General features: G+C 38.6%; 1 protein-coding gene across 1 annotated transcript in view; it reads right to left on the bottom strand.

The window, feature by feature from the left end:
- ANKAR (ankyrin and armadillo repeat containing) overlaps positions 1 to 20784 on the bottom strand; it is a 53467-nt gene that overhangs the window by 10403 nt on the left and 22280 nt on the right. Inside the window, exons 9-17 of the mRNA XM_086361935.1 lie at positions 18898 to 19106; positions 14981 to 15129; positions 13582 to 13860; positions 10871 to 11039; positions 7017 to 7258; positions 6699 to 6852; positions 6453 to 6614; positions 4368 to 4474; positions 1972 to 2094 (exon numbers count right to left, since the gene is read on the bottom strand). Of these exons, the coding sequence (XP_086218061.1) occupies positions 1972 to 2094; positions 4368 to 4474; positions 6453 to 6614; positions 6699 to 6852; positions 7017 to 7258; positions 10871 to 11039; positions 13582 to 13860; positions 14981 to 15129; positions 18898 to 19106 (1594 nt within the window). The remainder of the gene's footprint in view (positions 1 to 1971; positions 2095 to 4367; positions 4475 to 6452; positions 6615 to 6698; positions 6853 to 7016; positions 7259 to 10870; positions 11040 to 13581; positions 13861 to 14980; positions 15130 to 18897; positions 19107 to 20784) is intronic.

The raw sequence follows: 20784 nt of genomic DNA, 5'->3' as shown, positions 1-20784 counted from the left end.
CTTTGTCATTCTATTTGTTTGAATTTTTCCATAATAAAAAGTATGTACTCACCAAGTACTCTGATACAAAGTAGCTCCAATACTTTAGCCACCTGACAAGAAGAGCCAGCTCATTGGAAAAGACCCTGATGCTGGGAAAGATTGAGGGCAGGAGGAGAAGTGTGCGACAGAGGATGAGATGGTTGGATGGCATCATCAACTCAATGGACATGAATTTGAGCAAACTCATGGAGATAGTGAAGGACAGGGAAGCCTGGCGTGCTGCAATTTGTGGGGTTGCAAAGAGTCCAACATGATTTAGCAAATGAACAACAACTTACAAAGGAGTCCCCTGATCACAGGCAAGAAGAAAGGTATTAGGTATGAAAGGGAAGGGTCCAGAGAGTGGCGCAAGTGGTGACAGCCCGGGAGGGGTTGTAGAATGATGGAAAGTAGAATGGGCAGAGGGAAAGGGAGAACCTGGTGTCCCTGAGGAGCGCGTTAATGAGAGTAGCACGCAGATGGAACAGAGTAGAGGGCGCACACGTGGTTTAGAAAGTCAGATGATTCCTACCCTATTATTGCCCATATTACAGCAGCCCTGCTCATCTTTTTGTGTACTACAGTAGAGTAAAATTCTGTTTAAAAAAAATAATGCAATGACTTCATTTCTCCCCTTTACCACTCCCCTTTCTTCCTCAACATCTCCCTGAGCTGAGACATAATTGGCAATGTTCTTTCCTTACTGCCCAATGCACTGTAGAATAGCAATAGTTTGGGAGTTTCTCTATTTCTCTAGGGTTAGTGTGGCCCATGGACCAGTGATAGTTCACAAAATAGTTGACAAAAGGATTATACAAACTGAGAATACTTAAAAGAAACAGCTCTTCCTTACAGTTAAATACCAGTTAATAATAAAGGGAAAAAATTTTAAATCACCATTAGACATATCACACTAATTATTATTGCATCAATGGATCCTGAAACCAGTGAGCAAAAGTACAATGCGTAACACAGTATTTGCATAGTCTCAGAGACACTCACCTCCAAATACTTGTTCATTACAAAGGGAAGAACAGTAACTAAAGGGAGAAATATGGAGACACCACTTTAACCAGGCACCCAAAGTTAACGCGGCCAGTTATAAGACATCGTGTACTCCCTGCAGTGATGCACTGGGAAAGTGAGTGAAGACTATGGTGTTCTCGACCAAAATGCATGACCTCAGTTTAACCATGAGAAACAGCAGATAACTCAAATTGAGGGACATTCTAGAAAACAACTGGCCTGGACTCATCAAAAATATCAGTCATGAAAGGCAAAGGACTTGAGTGTTACAGATTAAAGGACACTAAAGAGACATGATAACTAGATGCCATATGGGATCCTGCATTGGATTTTGGAATAGGAAAAGGACATTGGTGAGAAACTGGCAAAAGTTAAATGAAGCCTGCAGATTAGCTAGTAGTATTGTGTCAATGTTAATTTCCTGATTGACAGCCAAGAAAGCTGTGTACTTTCAGAACACTCTGTACTATTTTTGCAGATTCATGGAAAGTCTAAAATTATTTCAAATTTTACAGCTTGGTTGCTTTAAAATTATCTCCTCATAACAGATTGCTGGGGAAAAAGCTATTCCTTTATCACAAGTAGTTTGCGAACCACCACTCTAGAATACTGGGTAAGAAGAAGATGACTGAAGATTGAAAGGTCATAAAATTAAGTTGAAATCTGATGCATCCAGGACAGAAGAGATTTGTTTTTTGGCTTGTCACCAAGCATTAAAACGGCTACATTTCAAAGATGAAATACGACAACTATGAAAAATATGGAACAATACTATTACATCATTACAAACTAACAACCGACCAAAGATATTTTACAGTTTTAAAATAATACATTTGAATATTGTATGAAAAAATGAAATTTTAAGGATGTAGTCTAAAAATCATTTTCTTCTAAATGAGCTCTAACATTTCATAAAGTTACTACCTTATCTTCTGAGTGAAGAAGATAAAGGACATCAGCATAATCAAATCCTTCATTTTCTTGTAATTCCTTCTGTAGGAGATCATTCCTTAGGACAATGCATGCCAAGGAAAATGCCACTTCAACCTACATATGTAATTTTCAGAAACATATTTTTCACTCATGGTTTATCAAATGACACATTTCATCATTCAGATATTTATATAGGATATACCAACTCAAAGATACCATAGAATACCATTAATTCCATTTCTCTGACTAGTATTTAGAGAGTGGCAATTACAACTTCTGGAAAAATCCCCCTCATAATTTTTAACAGCTGAGAAAACAATCTTTCTGTGTACTGTGCAACCACAAAGGTCCGTGTGAGGGCACATGGGGAGGTAACCAGGGCTTGCAGTGCGTGTGAAGAAATTTATCATAAGTGCATAGCTGCATTCCTTCTACATTAAAAAAAAAAAAAAAACTTTTTTTTTTTTTTTAATTTCCTAGCATGGTGCTTGTTAGCTACTGACCATTGAGATATAATGCTCTAATGGAATGCTTTCAACTGAAGCAAAGCATTGGGGAATAATCCAGAGGAAGTTTTCTTCTTCTGGTTCTGGAGTTGTTTAAGGCACATTCTGAAGCCCTTTAAGGAGACTGTTAATGAACCTTGGTATTACTGGGCTCAGTAGACAAATTTTTAAGTACTACACCATGGATTTCTATACAAAGCATTGTGAATTCGAAAAGCATGATTATTATTGCAAAATATTTACTATACAATCTTACTTGAGGAAAAGTTTTAAAATGTTAAATATTTATGTTCTGTTTTAATAAGTTTAACAACTCATTGAAAATATATGCTTAAATATAGACACAACTGAAGTAAACTGTTTTGCCATGAAAATGTACATTTTTAAATAAAAAAATGTATTCTATATGTCATTTTCCTTAGTCTTGAGAAATGTATTTGTACTTTGAAAGTCAGTGCTGCTGCTGCTGCTGCTAAGTCGCTCCAGTCGTGTCCGACTCTGTGCGACCCCATAGACCGCAGCCCACCAGGCTCCCCCGTCCCTGGGATTCTCCAGGCAAGAACACTGGAGTGGGTTGCCACTTCCTTCTCCAATGCATGAAAGTGAAAAGTGAAAGTGAAGTCGCTCAGTCGTGCCCGACTCTTTGCGACCCCATGGACTGCAGCCTTCCAGGCTCCTCCATCCATGGGATTTTCCAGGCAGGAGTACTGGAGTGGTTGCCATTGCCTTCTCCGGAAATTCAGTGCAGTTTTTATATATAATTCAAGCCAAAAAGTGCTAGCATGTGCCTCTTTGTTTCCCTAATCAACATCTGTAATGACATAATCTCTTTCATGGCAAGAAAAGCCAGATAACGTATAACATCTTTTCTGATAGCAAAATAACAAACGCCTTCCTTAAAAGAAATCATGCTATATTTACTTATATATTTTCTTCATATGTTATATTTATTTTCTGATTTCCAGCAGAGCCCTTACCAAATTTTAAAGAGAAAATAAATTTTTGTCATTATAGTTTGTGTGGCCAAGTATAGATGTCCTGAATTTCTAAAACCTTGGTAAAGGATTTTAATACATGTGAATGTCATTTTACTAAAGGCATTTAACTAGAAGTAAATAGAAGAATGAATGACTCTGCAGCAACTCGTAGTAACTCCTAGCAGTGTCCACCCTTGAGAAAAGTATTGCTGCCAGCCAACACAGGTTGCTTGATGGAAGGTAGGGCTGTTCTGATGGTGTAAACACGGACAGGATTCATTTATATTTGAGAAATTTTACTACATAAATCACACATCCTCCTTATCCCCACCCAGGTTTAGCAACCAGTATCTGAGGAAGAAGGGAAGAAATTCTATGAATAATCAAATATCTGAGGAATAAAACTTCTTTGATAAGTAAGGACAGAAGACTAAGGCTCTCTTGTTAAATCTGAAGAAACCACATTTTAATAAAATTTAGTAATATCTTTGCTACTATCTTTGTAGCAATTTTTTTCACTTTAAAAAGGGGTTTTAATTTCCTTCATATTTTTGTTTTTGGCATTCTAGTCTTAAAATCTAGATAGGAAAATTAACCCAATTCCCCAGAATTCAGGTTTTTTTTTTTTTCTTTTGAAGTATCAAAGAATCCACAAAACCTCTTCCTATGGCAACGGTTTTCTTTAAAACTTCTGGGATTTTGTGATTTTGTGTTTGTCAGAAAAAACACAATTCTGTAAAGCAATTATCCTTCAATGAAAAAATAAATTTAAAAAAATTAGGATTTTGCTTTAAAAGGTTAGATATTTTTATTATACTTCTTAGCTTGCCTAAAGATAAAAATTATTCTTTAAAAAGTCATTTATGTTAATTTTTACCATATCACACAAAAGTCTTGTATATACCTTAATATTAGGAGAAGGGTGACTTCTCAGTAGTTGAATAAGTACTGGAAAGGCATTTTCATCTACAACAAATTGTTGACTAATGGGATTGCTTGTATGAGCGACACCTGTAAGAACCCACATCTCAATGAGATAACGTTTTTTCCATCTTGGAAATGTTACAGTCAAACATAGCTCAATCTGTTTGGTTCTCAATGTGTCCTAGCATAATATGGTTGGTAAATTACAAAAGGAAATGCTTTATTGACACTGTTTTACCTTAATTAACTTTTTAAAAGGCAAAGTGAATAATCCTGGAAAATTTACGGTTAGAACAGTTTTCTAATAGTCACAAAACTAAGAAATTAGAAGTGCTGGACTATCAGGGAATAATAATGTAATAGCTATCATTTATTTAAAAAAATAATTATGTGCAAGGTACTTCAGCTTATAGCTGCTACTGTTTTCCATTAAAAGTTTGTTTTTATAAAAATAACTTGAGTAATCACCTGGTTAAAATTTCTGGATTCCTTAAATACTCATACTAAAAAGATAATCTTACTTCTTCTAAGCATACTACTTTAATTTGCAGCTCTAATCTCAATTAAGAGACTCAAATCATCTTTCTAGTGGACATGAACGAACAATTTAAAATTTGTTCTTTTACCAATAAATGCCACACTACAAATACAGTGGGTTTACATACTTAAATATAAGTACAAGATTGGGCCCCTTTAGGAACAATGAAGAGAAAGCACCTACTTACTATTACCCGGTGCTTGAAGTTTGAAGCAACTAAGGGAATAGGGAATAGGAGCAGGGAATAGGAACAGCAGAAAACACTTTTGTTTGCTTACTCCTTGGAAGGAAAGTGATGACCAACCTAGATAGTATATTCAAAAGCAGAGACATTACTTTGCCAACAAAGGTCCGTCTAGTCAAGGCTATGGTTTTTCCTGTGGTCATGTATGGATGTGAGAGTTGGACTGTGAAGAAAGCTGAGCGCCGAAGAATTGATGCTTTTGAACTGTGGTGTTGGAGAAGACTCTTGAGAGTCCCTTGGACTGCAAGGAGATCCAACCAGTCCATTCTGAAGGAGATTAGCCCTGGGATTTCTTTGGAGGGAATGATGCTGAAGCTGAAACTCCAGTACTTTGGCCACCTCATGTGAAGAGTTGACTCATTGGAAAAGACTCTGATGCTGGGAGGGATTGGGGGCAAGAGGAGAAGGGGATGACAGAGGATGAGATGGCTGGATGGCATCACTGACTCGATGGACGTGAGTCTGAGTGAACTCCGAGAGTTGGTGATGGACAGGGAAGCCTGGCATACTGCGATTCATGGGGTCTCGAAGAGTCAGACACGACTGAGCGACTGAACTGAACTGAGAGAATAGGAGCAGCAGAGAACACTTTTCTTTCATCGTTTCCTACTCCCCTTTTCCATTGGCCACCAGGGGATGCACACAAGCAATAATTACATGAATATTCTTCATTCAACACACAAGTATTGAGTGCCGGGTGCACCAGGCACTGAGGTAGGGAGTGTTGCATGCATATTATATGAAATACCTAAGATAAAATTGGCCAAATATTGTGCAAGAATTGTACATTGGAAACTATAAAACATTGCTGGGATATATTAAAGGCCTAATTAATGAAGAAGTATGTGTATTTATGGAAAGGTTGATTCCTTTGCAAAGAAAGGAACAGCAAGACCTGGTGGCCACTACATAAACAAAGAATTTCTATGCAAAGAGAATGGAATAGAAAAATGTGCCGCAACATTAGAAACACTTCTATATCTTCGAAAACATATAGTTCCTAAGATTCAAAATAAGAAAAATTTTTCTGTTAAACTTAAAAATAAGAGATTGCTTTAAGTCAAAAGAGCCAAGGCTCATGGTCCTCATTTCTCATTCTAATCAGAATTCAAAGCAAGACTGATACACTATGCTTAATTACATCAGCTCTACTCATTAAGGTCTTTGAGAAATAAAAATATTATAATAACAGATTAGATATGGTTAAGGGCTGCAACAGTAGGGATAGAGAGGAAGAGTAGTACCTTACTAATATTTTTAGAACTGAGAATAAATTTACAAACCAATACAGATGGACCCCACTGCTTTGATGACGCTCAGCAGCGTGCCATCGGCTATTTTACTAATCCTTAGTAAGCGGACCAGTGGTGCGATCCCATTCCCTTCACATATTTGATTCTGGTGGATCTTGCTGTCCTTACTTAAAGCTATGACGGCTTCACCTCCTGACAAAGAAAAGCAAGAAACATGTCTAACCCTCCAAAGTCCTGTTCTGTATTGTGTAGATTTATGCACAGAACATAACTTACCAACATACTGCATTTTAGCTGATGGTGACAAAAGCATATTTATGATAAAGTTGTATCCAATCTGTTCTGCCATATACTTTTGTTGTTTCAGTGTTTGTCCTGCCAAGGCCCAAAGTGCTACAGCTCCTTGTTCCTTAACATCTATTTGAAACGCCTATAAAAAAAATATTCCATTCAGTCAATGAGGATTTACTGAATACCACAGGAATGTGTGTTTAATAAAACGTTTATTCTAGAATTGGCTTTAGTTTTCTTTTCACTTAATTTAAATTCAATATTGGATACTTTAAGAAAAATGAAAAGTAATAAAATTCCTACCTTGAGAAGTTTTAAAAGATATTTACTCAATGATTTTTCTAGAAACGCTCTCTGGATAGCAGGGTTGTAACTTGCCAGTGCTTCCACAGCCATTGCACCCTTCACTTGGACACTAAGCTGCTTTCCTTTAAACAGAGCCACCAGAGGAGGAATGGCTCCTTCCAGAGCCATAGCATCCTGAACTTCTTTATTGTCACGAGCAACCTCAGCAATTGTAACAGAAGATACAGCTGTCAACACATCTTCAAATGAATTCAAGAACCAGTTAAATAAATCTTTTAAAAAGTAGGAATATAAGCATGCAGCATATCACTAGTTTTCCATATTTAAAAGTCAAGTTTATAGAGTCTAGAAAATTTAGAAAATAAAGAAAAAAAGAAATAAAACTCTTCAGACTTTACCACCCAAGCACAAACATTCCATGTAATATCATCCACTATTTTTGTAAATATATAATATAGATTATATAAATATAGATAACGTTGTGCTTAGTCACTCAGTTGTGTCCGACTCTTTTGTGACTTTATGGACTGCAGCCCACCAGGCTCCTCTGTCCATGGAGATTCTCCTGGCAAGAAGACTGGAGTGGGTTGCCATGCCCACCTCCAGGGGATCTTCCCAACCCAGGGATCGAACCCATGTCTCCTGCATTGCTGGTGGATTCTTTACCATCTTAGCCACCAGGGAAGCCATAGATAACTTTGGATAGTGTTGTACTTAACACAGTTGTACATAAACACAGTATCCTGCATTTTAATTTACCAGTAAAAAAAAATTTCTCCCATTCCTTATGAACATCAGTGTCTCCTAAATATTCCATTAATGCATGTCTCACATTTCCTTAAACATTTACATGTTTAAAAATAATGGGTTGTTTCTAACTCTTCACTGTTTTAAACAATGCTTAGGAAAAATCTTGGCACATTTCCTTCCTGTCTGTATATTTTTCCCCTTAGCATAGAGTCCTAGGAATTATTGGAATAACTGAATACATTCATGGTAGATTCATTTTCATTTTTCCCCCTTTTCTCTTTTTTAAATTGAAGTATAGTTGACATACAATATTATGTTCGTTTCAGATGTACAGGAAACTACCACCTCAAAAAGTAACTGTCTATTCCCATACAAAGTAATTTCAATATTATTGACCACATTCCTTGTGCTGTATATTACAGCCTCATGACTTATTTTATAACTGGAAATTTGTACCTCTTAATCCCTTTCACTTACTTTACACAACTCCCAAACCCCTTTGCCTGTGGCAATAACAGTTTTTTTCTCTGTATCTACAAGAGAAAAAGTACACTCTTTTCTCTGTATCTACTTTTTGTTTTGTTTGTTCATTTGTTTTCAGTTTTAGACTTCACATATAAGTGAATACAGTATTTCTTTGTCTGACTTATGTCACTTAGCATAATACCCTCTAGTTCCATCCATATTGTTGCCAATGGCAAGCTTTCATTCTTTCTGTGGCTGTGACTATTCCACTGTGTAAATATACTACATCTTCTTTATTCATTCACCTGTCAATAGCCACTTAGGTTGCTTCAATATCTTCATTATTGTAACTAATGCTGCATGGAACATGAAAGTGAAAGCCGCTCAGTCCTGTTTGACTCTTTATGACCCCATGGACTCTACACTCCATGGAATTCTCCAGGCCAGAATACTGGAGTGGGTAGCCTTTCCCTTCTCCAGGGGATCTTCTCAACCCAGGGATCAAACCCAGGCCTCCCGCATTGCAGGCGGATTCTTTACCAGCTGAGCCACATGGAACATAAGGGTGCTTTGATCTCTATAAATTAGCCTTTAAGTTTTCCTTGTGCAAATACCTAAAAGTGGATTTGCTGGATCATTTGTTAGTTCTATTCCATGTTGGCTGTACCAATTTACATTCCCTCCAACAGTGCACCAGCGTTCTTTTTTCTCCACACCCTTGCCAACGCTTGTTATTTGCTGTCTTTACAATGACAGCCCTTTGGACAGATGTGAAGTGACACCTCACTGTGGTTTTGATTCACGTTTCCCTGATGGTTAGTTATGTTGAACATCTTTTCATGTGTCTGTAGGAAACTGAAACTGTCTTAAAGGGTGCATGCAAAATCTCACACGCTCGGAGGCCCAGTGCAGAGAGGCAGCAGTGTGAAAGGTGCCTGGGTCAGACCTACTTGCTCATCTTGGAGAGCCTCCAGGGGAAGCAGGAGGCAGCTGGCACTCCACAGGGGAATGAGACACAGAGACAGCTAGTTCTGTGATCTCCCTCCACTGTGCTGATGCCGGCGGGCGCATTTTGGAATCCTCCTTCTAGCCCATCAGTTGGAGAAGGCAATGGCACCCCACTCCAGTACTCTTGCCTGGAAAATCCCATGGATGGAGGAGCCTGGTAGGCTGCAGTCCATGGGGTCGCTAAGAGTCAGATACGACTGAGCGACTTCCCTTTCACTTTTCACTTTCATGCATTGGAGAAGGAAATGGCAACCCACTCCAGTGTTCTTGCCTGGAGAATCCCAGGGACGGGGTAGCCTGGTGGGCTGCCCTCTATGGGGTCGCACAGAGTCAGACACAACTGAAGTGACTTAGCAGCAGCAGCAGCCTATCAGTGCTAGGGGCCTGCCCCTCCCCTTCCACCAGCTTGCCTGTACCAGTTAATGACAGGCCTCGCAACTAGCTACCCATCAGAATCTGCCCTGCCCACCAGTTGCCCATAGCAACTACACAAGGCAAGGCCTCTCAGCCAACGAGACCAGAGGCCAGCCATGCCTACCAGTGTGCCTAGAGTAGCTGGCCCCACTACAACAGGAGGGGGCATACAGCCCACATAAGGGCTGTATTGAGCATCTAGGTCTGATGGCCAGAGGGTAGCCTGAGGCTGGACTCCATAGGACATCTCCTACATGAGGCCACTTCTCCAACCTACCCAATACACAGAAATAGATTCAGAGAATTAGGCAGAATGGGGAGACAGGTGAATATATTCCAAATGACTTTATGAATTTGTAACAAAGGAAAAGAACTTTCAAATGATTTCACTACATGAAAGAAGTTCTTAGATGATAATTGCTTAATTTGAAGTACTAAAGTAAAAGAAAACCTTCTGCAACAAACCCCTTATCCATAACCTTGTCTTACATTATAGCCAACATAGTTATTCTGTATTCATTCTTAGAGAGCTAGAATAGAAAAAAAGATGATAAACTGAGCAGGAAGGAAAACATACAAGCTTTTCCCCAATTTTTTATTCCTCCTGCTTTCTCCCAATTTTTATCTCCCCATATGTGGGGGAAAACCACAGACTTGAAGTTCACACTGTTACGTGTATGCTCATTGGGATGAGAAAATTCTGACAGAGTCTAAGAGACCATTTGCAGTAGCTGCAGAAACTGCCTCATAGCTTCTGGTGTTCTTGGTATTTATATGCACTTCAGAGTCTGACAATTAGCCTAATTACCTCCTTATCTTGAATTTTGATATCCAATATCTCACAACAAATCTAAAGTCCTTATGTAACCTGAAAAATAGCTTCCAATGATCAAAATGTGTCTTATTCATCTAAGGAGACGTCTACTGGCATCCCTGGGCATATTAACTACATTATTTTTATTACTTGTGCCAATGTTTCCATTTTTTTAAATGTCTAGTTCAACATTTTTATACTTAATGGCTTTGAGAATCAATTCCTTTTATAAATCCAGTGGTTTAAATTTAAGTGTTTCAGAAGTTAAGTTATATTACACATGTCTAGATCCATCCTAAGTTAAATCCAGGACATCTACTCATCAATGACAAGTTCAAACCTTTATTTGCTTCACTTAATATTTCTGGTCACTTTAAAATATATAGAAATAGAGACTTACCTGAGTCAGAACTCAGAAATGAAATAAGGTATGGGATGCCTTTATGGTCTCTCACTGCTCTTTGGTTATTTTTGTTTCCCATACATAAGACCCGCACACAGTTCATCACATTTACTAGCACGCTTTCTATGTCTAAGTTTAAGAGATTTATCAGAGCTGGGATTCCATTCTAAAAATAAAATAGTATTTAATTATAATCAAATTTATTTAGGAGGTCTGCCATCTTTATTTAGAAACACAAGTCTATAATCTTTCTTGATATAAATATCTGCTTATTTAGGACAGAACAATTGCCCATAAACAAATGTGTGTACTGCTATGGTACATGAAGTGACAGTTGTCACAACTTTGAGCATGTCTTGAGCTTTAATTTTAAGGTGAGTATTCTATAAATATATTTTCTCTCATTTTTGGCCATGCCATGCAGCATGTAGGATCTTTGTTCCCCAACCAGGGGTCAAACCTGCACTGGAAGTACAGAGTCCTAACCACTGGACAGCCAGGGGAGTTCCTATAAATATATTTTCAAATAGCTTCCTTTATACCAAAATAATTTGAGGCTGCAAGTTCACTGTAACATTTAAGTGTCTAAAAGTGAAACAACTGAGTAATATCAATTGAATACAATGCCCATTTGGAAATATCTGTCATTGTATACATTGCACTGGTAATTGGCAGTTATATTTATATAACACAAAATATTCTTTTTAAATGTAAATATAGTTTACTAATTTTAAGTGGAGTAAAGATGGCACTTCTCCCTACTAGCAGTAATAATGAAAGAATATTAAACAAGACAAGAAACAGAGGTGTAACATTATCTTCAATAAAGCTAGGAGACATCTGTAATGCTAAATGATAATAAATGTTTATGAGTAACCAACAGAGCGCCGAAGAATTGATGCTTTTGAACTGTGGTGTTGGAGAAGACTCTTGAGAGTCCCTTGGACTGCAAGGAGATCCAACCAGTCCATTCTGAGGGAGATCAGCCCTGGGATTTCTTTGGAGGGAATGATGCTGAAGCTGAAACTCCAGTACTTTGGCCACCTCATGTGAAGAGTTGACTCATCGGAAAAGACTCTGATGCTGAGAGGGATTGGGGGCAGGAGGAGAAGGGAACGACAGAAGATGAGATGGCTGGATGGCATCACTGACTCGATGGACATGAGTCTGAGTGAACTCTGGGAGTTGGTGATGGACAGGGAGACCTGGCGTGCTTCGATTCATGGGGTCGCAAAGAGTCGGACATGACCGAGCGACTGAACTGAACTGAACTGAACTGAACCAACAGAGATGAGAGAGATTTCCCATGGCCACTGGCTACAGGAAATACTGGCAGAACACAGTTTTCTAAAGTAAATGGCTCTACTTTAAGGGACAAGGAAAATGCACACACACACAATTCCCTGTCTGGAACAATAGGAATGGGCGTGGAGGATGGCAACAGGATCTTCCCTGGACCAGTTAGTCATAAAGTGTTGAGAGTTAAAGAAGGCAAGGATGAATAAAGAATTATACTGATAAGATATTTAGAAGAAGTAGACTTATTGGTGAGATAAAAAGAAAGAGACAGATTTTTACACTGTGGAGGAAATAGAAACGACATGATGGGTACTGTATCGCTGTCAGCTAAGGGAAAGCAAAGCTGAAAGGCCCCATGCATACAACCCTGCAGCCTATGTCATATTCTTGTAGCCTAGAACATGGACCTGAGCTCTTTCCCACATGCATTTCCTGCAAATAGCTAGATTAGAAAGAACGTATCTCATTCAAGCTGCTGCTGCTGCTGCTGCTAAGTCACTTCAGTCGTGTCTGACCGACTCCGTGCGACCCCATAGATGGCAGCCCACCAGGCTCCCCTGTCCCTGGGATTCTCCAGGCAAGAACACTGGAGTGGGTTTCCACCTCCTTCTCCAATGCATGAAAGTGAAAAGTGAAAGTGAAGTCGCTCAGTCGTGTCCAACTCCTAGCGACCCCATGGACTGCAGCCTACCAGGCTCCTCCATCCATGGGATTTTCCAGGCAAGAGTACTGGAGTGGGGTGCCATTGCCTTCTCCGCATTCAAGCTGAGTACTGATCAAAAAGGACCTAGAACGGGATCTGTTCAAACATATTATAAGAGAAAAAATAGAAAGAACTTATGACAGATAAAGAATGCTCATCAGAAAAAATATATCACAAAGTATACGAAAAACTTTAACTGAAAATGATTTTGATACTATCAGTGAAAAAATTATATTAGGCAATCACCTTTATAAAACAAGGGTGCACAGAAGAGACAGCAGGGCTCAGGGAAGATTTTTTGAGACAAGGGGCAGTGAAATGAGTTGGAAAAGCCCAGGAAAGATGTGAAGAGATATAAAAGATAAACAGTAGTCCACACAAAAATAAATAAGGCCAAAAACATAGCAAGAGACAAGGAGGGTAGGACTGGGTGGGGGGAAATGAAATAAAATCAAACAGCGGGACTTCAGGACAGGGTTGACACACAGCCCTCACTGGGCCTGTTCTGGGCACAGAGCTCTTGTTCTCGCTCTTGTTCACTTTGGTACTCATGGTATTGTGGCTGGTTTGCTCTTTGCATCCTCACTGAGATTGGAATTCTCCCCTGGGAGTTTATGAGGGCCACTGCAGAATGAAAAGGGCATCTTTCTAGCTTCCATATGAGAGAGTCACTCAGTCAAAATGATGTTCTATGAAAAGAGCTTACGTGTTTGGCAACAACATCCTTGTTTTCAAGTTGAGCGATGTCATATAGAATGACAGCGCAGCGAGAGTGTAGTTCAGGTTCCTCAGAAACCAGTAGGTTAATCAAAGCTGGAATGGCTCCCGCCTCTACTAAAGCATGCACTATACTTGGGTGGGTTGAGATATTACTCAATAACCCAACTGTTTTGCACTGTAATTTTATTTTGGAGCCTTTTAATAGATTGATTAATGCAGGAATGGTGCCTACAATGAAAAGATCAAGAAAGAGCATGGTTTGTAACTATTTGTAGCCAATTTATCATGATAGACTTAATATTTATGGGCATTGCCATATAAACAATTAGCAAATAATTTGATGAAATATTTATAAAATTATCATTTGAAACCACACCAATGCATGTTTCTGTCTTATCTATAGTATGGGCAGTTCTCATTGTCTACACATTGGATTTTCACACAGCACACAATCATACATTTCATATTGGCAACCTAAGCCACCTTTGAAACACTGAATTTTGGCTTAAGATAATTGAAAAATAAATTATTTTCACTACCATATGGTAGAGTTCACTTTGGTTATCGCATCAACTTTGCGTGGCAGTGGTATATGCAATTATTTGAGTACTTTATTATATTTTACCCATATTTTATATAAGTAGCCGTGAAAAATGAAAACACTTGGTTCAAAGATAGAAGTCAGTGGGCACGGTGAACATAGAAAATATGGCTTCAGTTGGATGCTTGTTACTTAGGTTCAGTGTGAAGGAAAAACACTATTCAAAAACTTTTTGTACTTGTTTTTAGGAACATGTTAGGGGACTGCCTATAACCTTTTCATTCATTCATTTATTCAATCAATCAATATTTCTGAAGCATCTCATTTGGGCCCAATATTCACATTAGAGTAATGGCTACCATAATGGATAGTGTAGATAGAATATTTCCATCATTTCAGAAAGTTACAATTGGTAGTGCTGTTCTCAAAACAATCCTATGAGGTAGCAACTATTTTACTAATGAGGAAATTAAGCATACAGAAAAGTAAGCAATCAGTCTAAGTTCTAAATTCAGAGCTAGTTACAGACCCAGGCCTGATCCTGTAACTGCTATTTTTATAAATAAAGTGTACAAATAGAGAAAAGGGATAATTTTTAAGTGAAAGTAAACATACGGGTAGTATGGTAAATTAATTTAATATCACTTTTAAGCTTGCAAAGTTTTAGAGAAATGAGCTTTATATAGTTTTTAGTCCTGTGCCACTTTCACTTGAAATATAAAATTCAAGGTTTACAGGTAAAGGGAATTATCTTAGAAAAAAAGAAAAATAGAAACTTAAGATCAACTGAAAAGTTTTCTTCACAATTAAAAATACGTTTTAAAGTTAGTGGGCATATGTCTGCATAAAATAGCATGAGTAAAAGATAGCTGATAGATTTTACATCACCTGCATCCAAAATACATTTCCAGTATTCATCATGTGCTAAGCAGATAACTTCTAAGGACATGACGGCCATCATCCTTCGCTTATAGCTTTCGCACTGCAACATTTCTGATAAGTATTCAACAGAAAAATACACGTTGTAATTTCACAAGAGGTAAGAGAACGGTTGACTCTGTTTCTGTATAGGCCAACTGAAGCCATGAGTTGAGATCACCAACATCACCATCAACTGCATTCTTTAAATTTCCCTCTGTGCACGTGAGGTGCTTAGACAGACTGAACACCCATGATCTTCAAAGTTTATAATCTATAGAATTAGCATAAAATATCCTAAAATTCTTTATCTTTGGCCTGAATGACTTAGATTGGGCAGTCACAGGGTTCAAAAATCATCTGGAAAATACTATAGCTCTTATGCCTGAAATCACTTGAATAAAATTTGAGTATAGGTTTTCAAGCATAGCAAAGTAAACTACATTACTGTCAATAAAAATCCGTTGCTTTTGTTCAGTTGCTAAGTTGTGTCTTACTCATTGCGACTGTACCACGCCGGGCTCCTCTGTCCACAATCTCCCTGAGTTTGCTCAAATTCATGTCCATTGAATCAGTGAAGCTATCTAACCATCTCATCCTCTGCCACCCCCTTCTCCATTTGCCTTCAGTCTTTCCCAGCATTAAATCATATATGAAGCTTTATACATTGCCTGAGTATGAAGAAGATACTTTTAAAAACCTTGAATGAACTTATACTCCAGATGGGAAATAATACAAATATACAGGACTCTAAACAATTTATCTGGTGCAAACAAAGCCTCATAGAAATATCTTCATTCATCTCTTTTTACCCAGCCCCCATAATAACAAATCTAGTCCCAGCTTCTACCTAGGTAGCTGACTCCATGGTATTCTCTTTTAAAATTCAGGTTCCAATCCAAGAGCTAATCCTGGAAAGTTTTAACTCCTGTCCATCAAGTCAGTGATGCCATCCAACCATCTCATCCTCTGTCATCCCCTTCTCTTCCTGCCTTCAATCTTTCCCATCATCAGGGTCTTTTTTCAGTGAGTCAGTTCTTCAAATCACGTGGCCAAAGTACTGGAGCTTCAGCTTCAGCATCGGTCCTTCCAATGAATATTCAGGACTGATTTCCTTTAGGATCGACTGGTTTGATCTCCTTGCTGTTCAAGGGACTCTCGGGAGTCTTCTCCAATATCCCAGTTCAAAAGCATCAATTCTTCGTCACTCAGCTTTCTTTATGGTCCAACTCTCACACCCATACATGAGTACTAAAAAAAACATAGCTTTGACTAGACGGATCTTTGGTGGCAAAGTAATGTCTCTGCTTTTTAATATACTGTCTAGGTTTGTCATAGCTTCTTCCAAGGAGCAAGTGTCTTTTCATTTCATGGCTGCAGTCACCATCTGCAGTGATTTTGGAGCCCAAGAAAATAGTCTGTCACTGTTTCCATTGTTTCCATCTATATGCCATGATGGAACCAGATGCCATGATCTTCATTTTTTGAATGTTGAGCTTTAAGCCAGCTTTTTCACTCTCCTCTTTCACTTTCACCAAGAGGTTCTCTAGTTCCTCTTCACTTTCTGCCATAAGGGTGGTGTCATCTGCATTTCTGAGGTTATTGATATTTCTCCTGGCAATCTTGATTCCAGCCTGTGCCTCATCCAGCCCAGCATTTCGCATGATGTACTCTGCATAGAAGTTAAATAAGCAAGGTGACAATATACAGCCTTGATGTACTCCTTTGCTGATTTGGAACCAGTCCATTGTTTCCTGTCTGGTTCTAACTGTTGCTTCTTGACCTGCATACAGATTTCTCAGGAGGCAGGTAAGGTGGTCTGGTATTCCCATCTCTTTAAGGATCTTCCACAGTTTTTTGTGATCCACACAGTCAAAGGCTTTAGCATAGTCAATGAAGCAGAAGCAGATGTTTTTCTGGAATTTTCTTGCTTTTCTATGATACAACTTACCACTGTATTTCAAATGTGTTAGCCTTTATCAAAAGTAACAAGATACTCTTCTTAGTTTCTCCCATATATATATATATATACACATACTATCTATATATATGGGTATATTTATACTATTTATATATAAATATACATAATATCTATATACATATCTATGGATAGTATATATATGCATATCTATATATCTGGTATAGATATACAGATATATATTTGAAGGTAAGTGAAAGTCATTTAGTCATGTCCGACTCTTTGCAACCCCATGGACTCTACTGCCCATGGAATTCTCCAGGCCAGAATACTGGAGTGGGTAGCCGTTCCCTTCTCCAGGGGATCTTCTGAACCCAGGGATTGAACCCAGGTCTCCCACATTGCAGGCAGATTCTTTACCAGCTGAGCCACCAGGGAAGCCCAGATATAGATTTAGATAGATATATATTATATATACATATCTATACATATCTATAGATATATTGGAGAAGGAAATGGCAACCCACTCCAGTGTTCTTGCTTGGAGAATCCCAGGGATGGGGGAGCCTGGTGGGCTGCCATCTATGGGGTCGCACAGAGTCAGACACGACTGAAGCGACTTAGCAGCAGCAGCAGCATAGATATATACATCTATCTATAGATATGCATCATATATACAATGTCACAGCAAACATTATCCTCAATGGTGAAAAATTGAAAGCATTTCCTCTAAAGTCAGAAATAAGACAAGGGTGCCCACTCTCACCACTACTATTCAACATAGTTTTAGAAGTCTTAGCCTCAGCAACGAGAGAAGGAAAGATATACAGTGATATATATGCACACAAATAAACATTGAAAACCCTATCCAGTATCTCTTGGGCTGATATAGTATATATATACATTTATTTCTCTGTCTATATCTATAGATAGTATATATATAAACATATATCTATGTATCACCTAGAGGTGATAATTTCCTTATTTTATTTCATCTGCTTAGTTTTCTCTGTACCTGTTGGTCATTCCTCCCACATTTTCCTGCTGGTCTGGGTACACTCTTTCCATTCTGGGACTTCCCTTTGCTATCATCTTTGAAATTTGCTTTGCTTTTCTCTTGGTTCAGATTCCCAGTTTCCAGTTAGTCAGAGAGAATTCCCTCTTTAGATCTGTAGGTCTTTCCAGGTTAGCCTTTGCAGAAAGCTCTCCAGCCAGCCTAGTGGGGATTTGTAGTCCAAATCTGAGATGTTCTCAGCTTTCCCACAGTTGGCTTGGAATGGGTTTCTCTGGTCTGCTAAGTCCTGGGATTTGCCTGTCTGCTTTCAACATTTTATTGCTTCTGGTTTTCTCTTCAGTGCTTGCTTGCTGCTATTTAATTGCCATGTAATTTTAGTTGGGACTTAGGAGGGAGTAAAATTAGATGTGTACATTCAGTTGGCCAGTAATTCTTACCTTTATAATATTTCTGGCTAGATCAAATAAAAATTGAATGGGGGGAATGCAAATAGAATTTTTTCATACAACATTATCAAAATATGAGGAAAGATGTTGCTGAAACTGTTTATAAAATTAGGAGGTGAGGAATAAATCTTGTATTTTCCACTCAAACTTTAATTTCCTATTTCTTCTTCTTCTTCTTTTTTTTTTTTTTTTTTTGATGAAACAGAGGATGGTTTCTTTTGGAGAAAGTTGAAAAAGTAAAAACAAATATAATTGTATAAATTATCATCTGGGTTATCTTATTTTAATTCAGAAATAAAACTAATTTTTCACATACAAAAATAGTTCAGTATTTTTGTATTTTTGGTTTTAACTCAAAATATGATGCATGCTTTATTTGTTCTATTTCAGAGTGCATATCAATAATTAAATTGAATAATGATAAGAACATTTATTTATAAAGAGAGTATGTGTTCCATACTCACCAACCAATGTTTTCCAAACTGGGAGTTCAGGAATATTTAACTCTATTATATGCTTGAGCACCTCTGTGTGAAAGGTTAGCACTGATAAATGAATGATGTTATTTCCTTTAATATCTGTTTTTCTCCAGTTAGCACCAAGAGAAAGCAGGTATTGAATAGAGTCCAGGGCTCCCGATGTGGCAGCAAGAAGCAGTGGGGTACACTGATTCCTAAAAACAGAGGAAAACCTGGTAACAACTGAGCACACGTATAGTGTCGAAATCCCTTTTTGGAAAGCTATCCAAACCGCTGTTGGAGGAACTCTGGTGGCTACATCACCTTCTCTTCCTTCCACAGTGTTCTTCTGTAGATACCACAGGTAAATACATTTGCCTCCCTGGCCTTAGTTGTCCCCACCCTCCCTCCCAACTTAGTTATCATGCCTTGTAATCTGTTCAGAAGTTGACATAATCTGTACAGAGGTCTTAGAATATGCCATCTCACTGATTCGTCACAACAAGTCAATGAATGAAGGTGAAGGAGCAAGGCAAGTATGATCAGCCCATTTTACAAATGATGAAACTGAGGCTCAGACAGTGTGTCAACCCGTCTCTTTAGAACTCACGTCCACTTCTCAAATGCCAGCGTCCTCAGTGTGGCGGAAACCAATACTTTTTGTCAAAAGCTCAGGATCTGCTTTTTAGACAGTGAAGGTCTTTTGGCTGGGCACAAGACTGGCCAGCCCAATGCCACGTTTCCTCGCTTCCCATGTGGACAGGTATGGCCACACGACTGAGTTTGGCCCGTGTGGTGTTAGTAGAAGTTACCTGGCGATTTCTTAAAGAGAAATGGAGTGTGCCATTACTTGTCCTCTCTCTTTCTCTCAAGGCTAGAATGCAGGCACAATAATGAAAGCAGAAGTGGTCATTCTGTACCAGAATAGGGGAACCACACACGAAGACGCCACAACAGGACCTCTGGTTTCTCATACTGCCAGCCCATTACACCAGCATTCGACCGCCAGCCTAGACTTCACGAAAAAGAACTACATTTATCCTTATTTAAAATACAGATACTTGGGGCCCTCTTTGTCAAGGCAACCTCGACTATAACTTTACTAACAGATCTATTGAATAACAGTGTGAGCTTAAGCAAACTGCATTACTTTATTGTCCATAAAAGAATGAGAGTACCAACAATCAGCTTATTAGCACAGCCTTCATGCATAGTCTCCTTTCCTTTTTTCACCATATTACATGGCCTCAAATATTAATTTTCTAGTCCTTACAACCATGCCTTCTGAACCCCTTTCTCTTGCTGCCTGTCCTTAAACTCACTAATATCCAGCTGGCCCAGGCCTCTCCTCTATCCTCTTTTTCCTGGGCCCAGGGAAAACTTGTCCTTTATGAGTAAACATCTCTTCATTTTCTCCCTTTTCTATTTGAACAAGAATGTTTTCTTCCTGTTCCTTTCTTTCTCCTACTCAGTGGTAGGAATAAAGGTTACTTCTATAATACTTCTAACACCATTGCTCTGATTTCCCTCGCTTGAAAAATAGGTTATCAGATTATATTACCCTTTCCAGGTCCGCACTGCCACTGCCCTCCTGCCAGTGGGTCCCTTCCACCATCCTAGCTCATGCATTGGCTGCCTCACCAACATGCCTCCTTTCTATTATCAGTGACTTCAACACCCATGCTAACCACCATCTGTGTCCTGATCACGCAGGTCCCCGTCATACCCTCCTGATCTGTCTCCATATCACACATGGTCACACTTCTCATGAGCTCCACATAGATCTCAACCTTGGTAACTGTCCTCTCTATAAATCCTTGGCTTGTTCCTTATGTTCACAGATAGCTTCTTACTTCAACTTCTCATTTTCAACTGTTTGACGTTTTTAGTGCT

The sequence above is a fragment of the Bos grunniens genome, chromosome 2 (assembly GCF_055505025.1).
Source record: "Bos grunniens cultivar Pamir isolate PY7600 chromosome 2, Bosgru_T2T1.0, whole genome shotgun sequence".
Lineage (NCBI taxonomy): Eukaryota > Metazoa > Chordata > Mammalia > Artiodactyla > Bovidae > Bos > Bos grunniens.
This window is presented reverse-complemented; position numbering and strand designations above follow the sequence as displayed.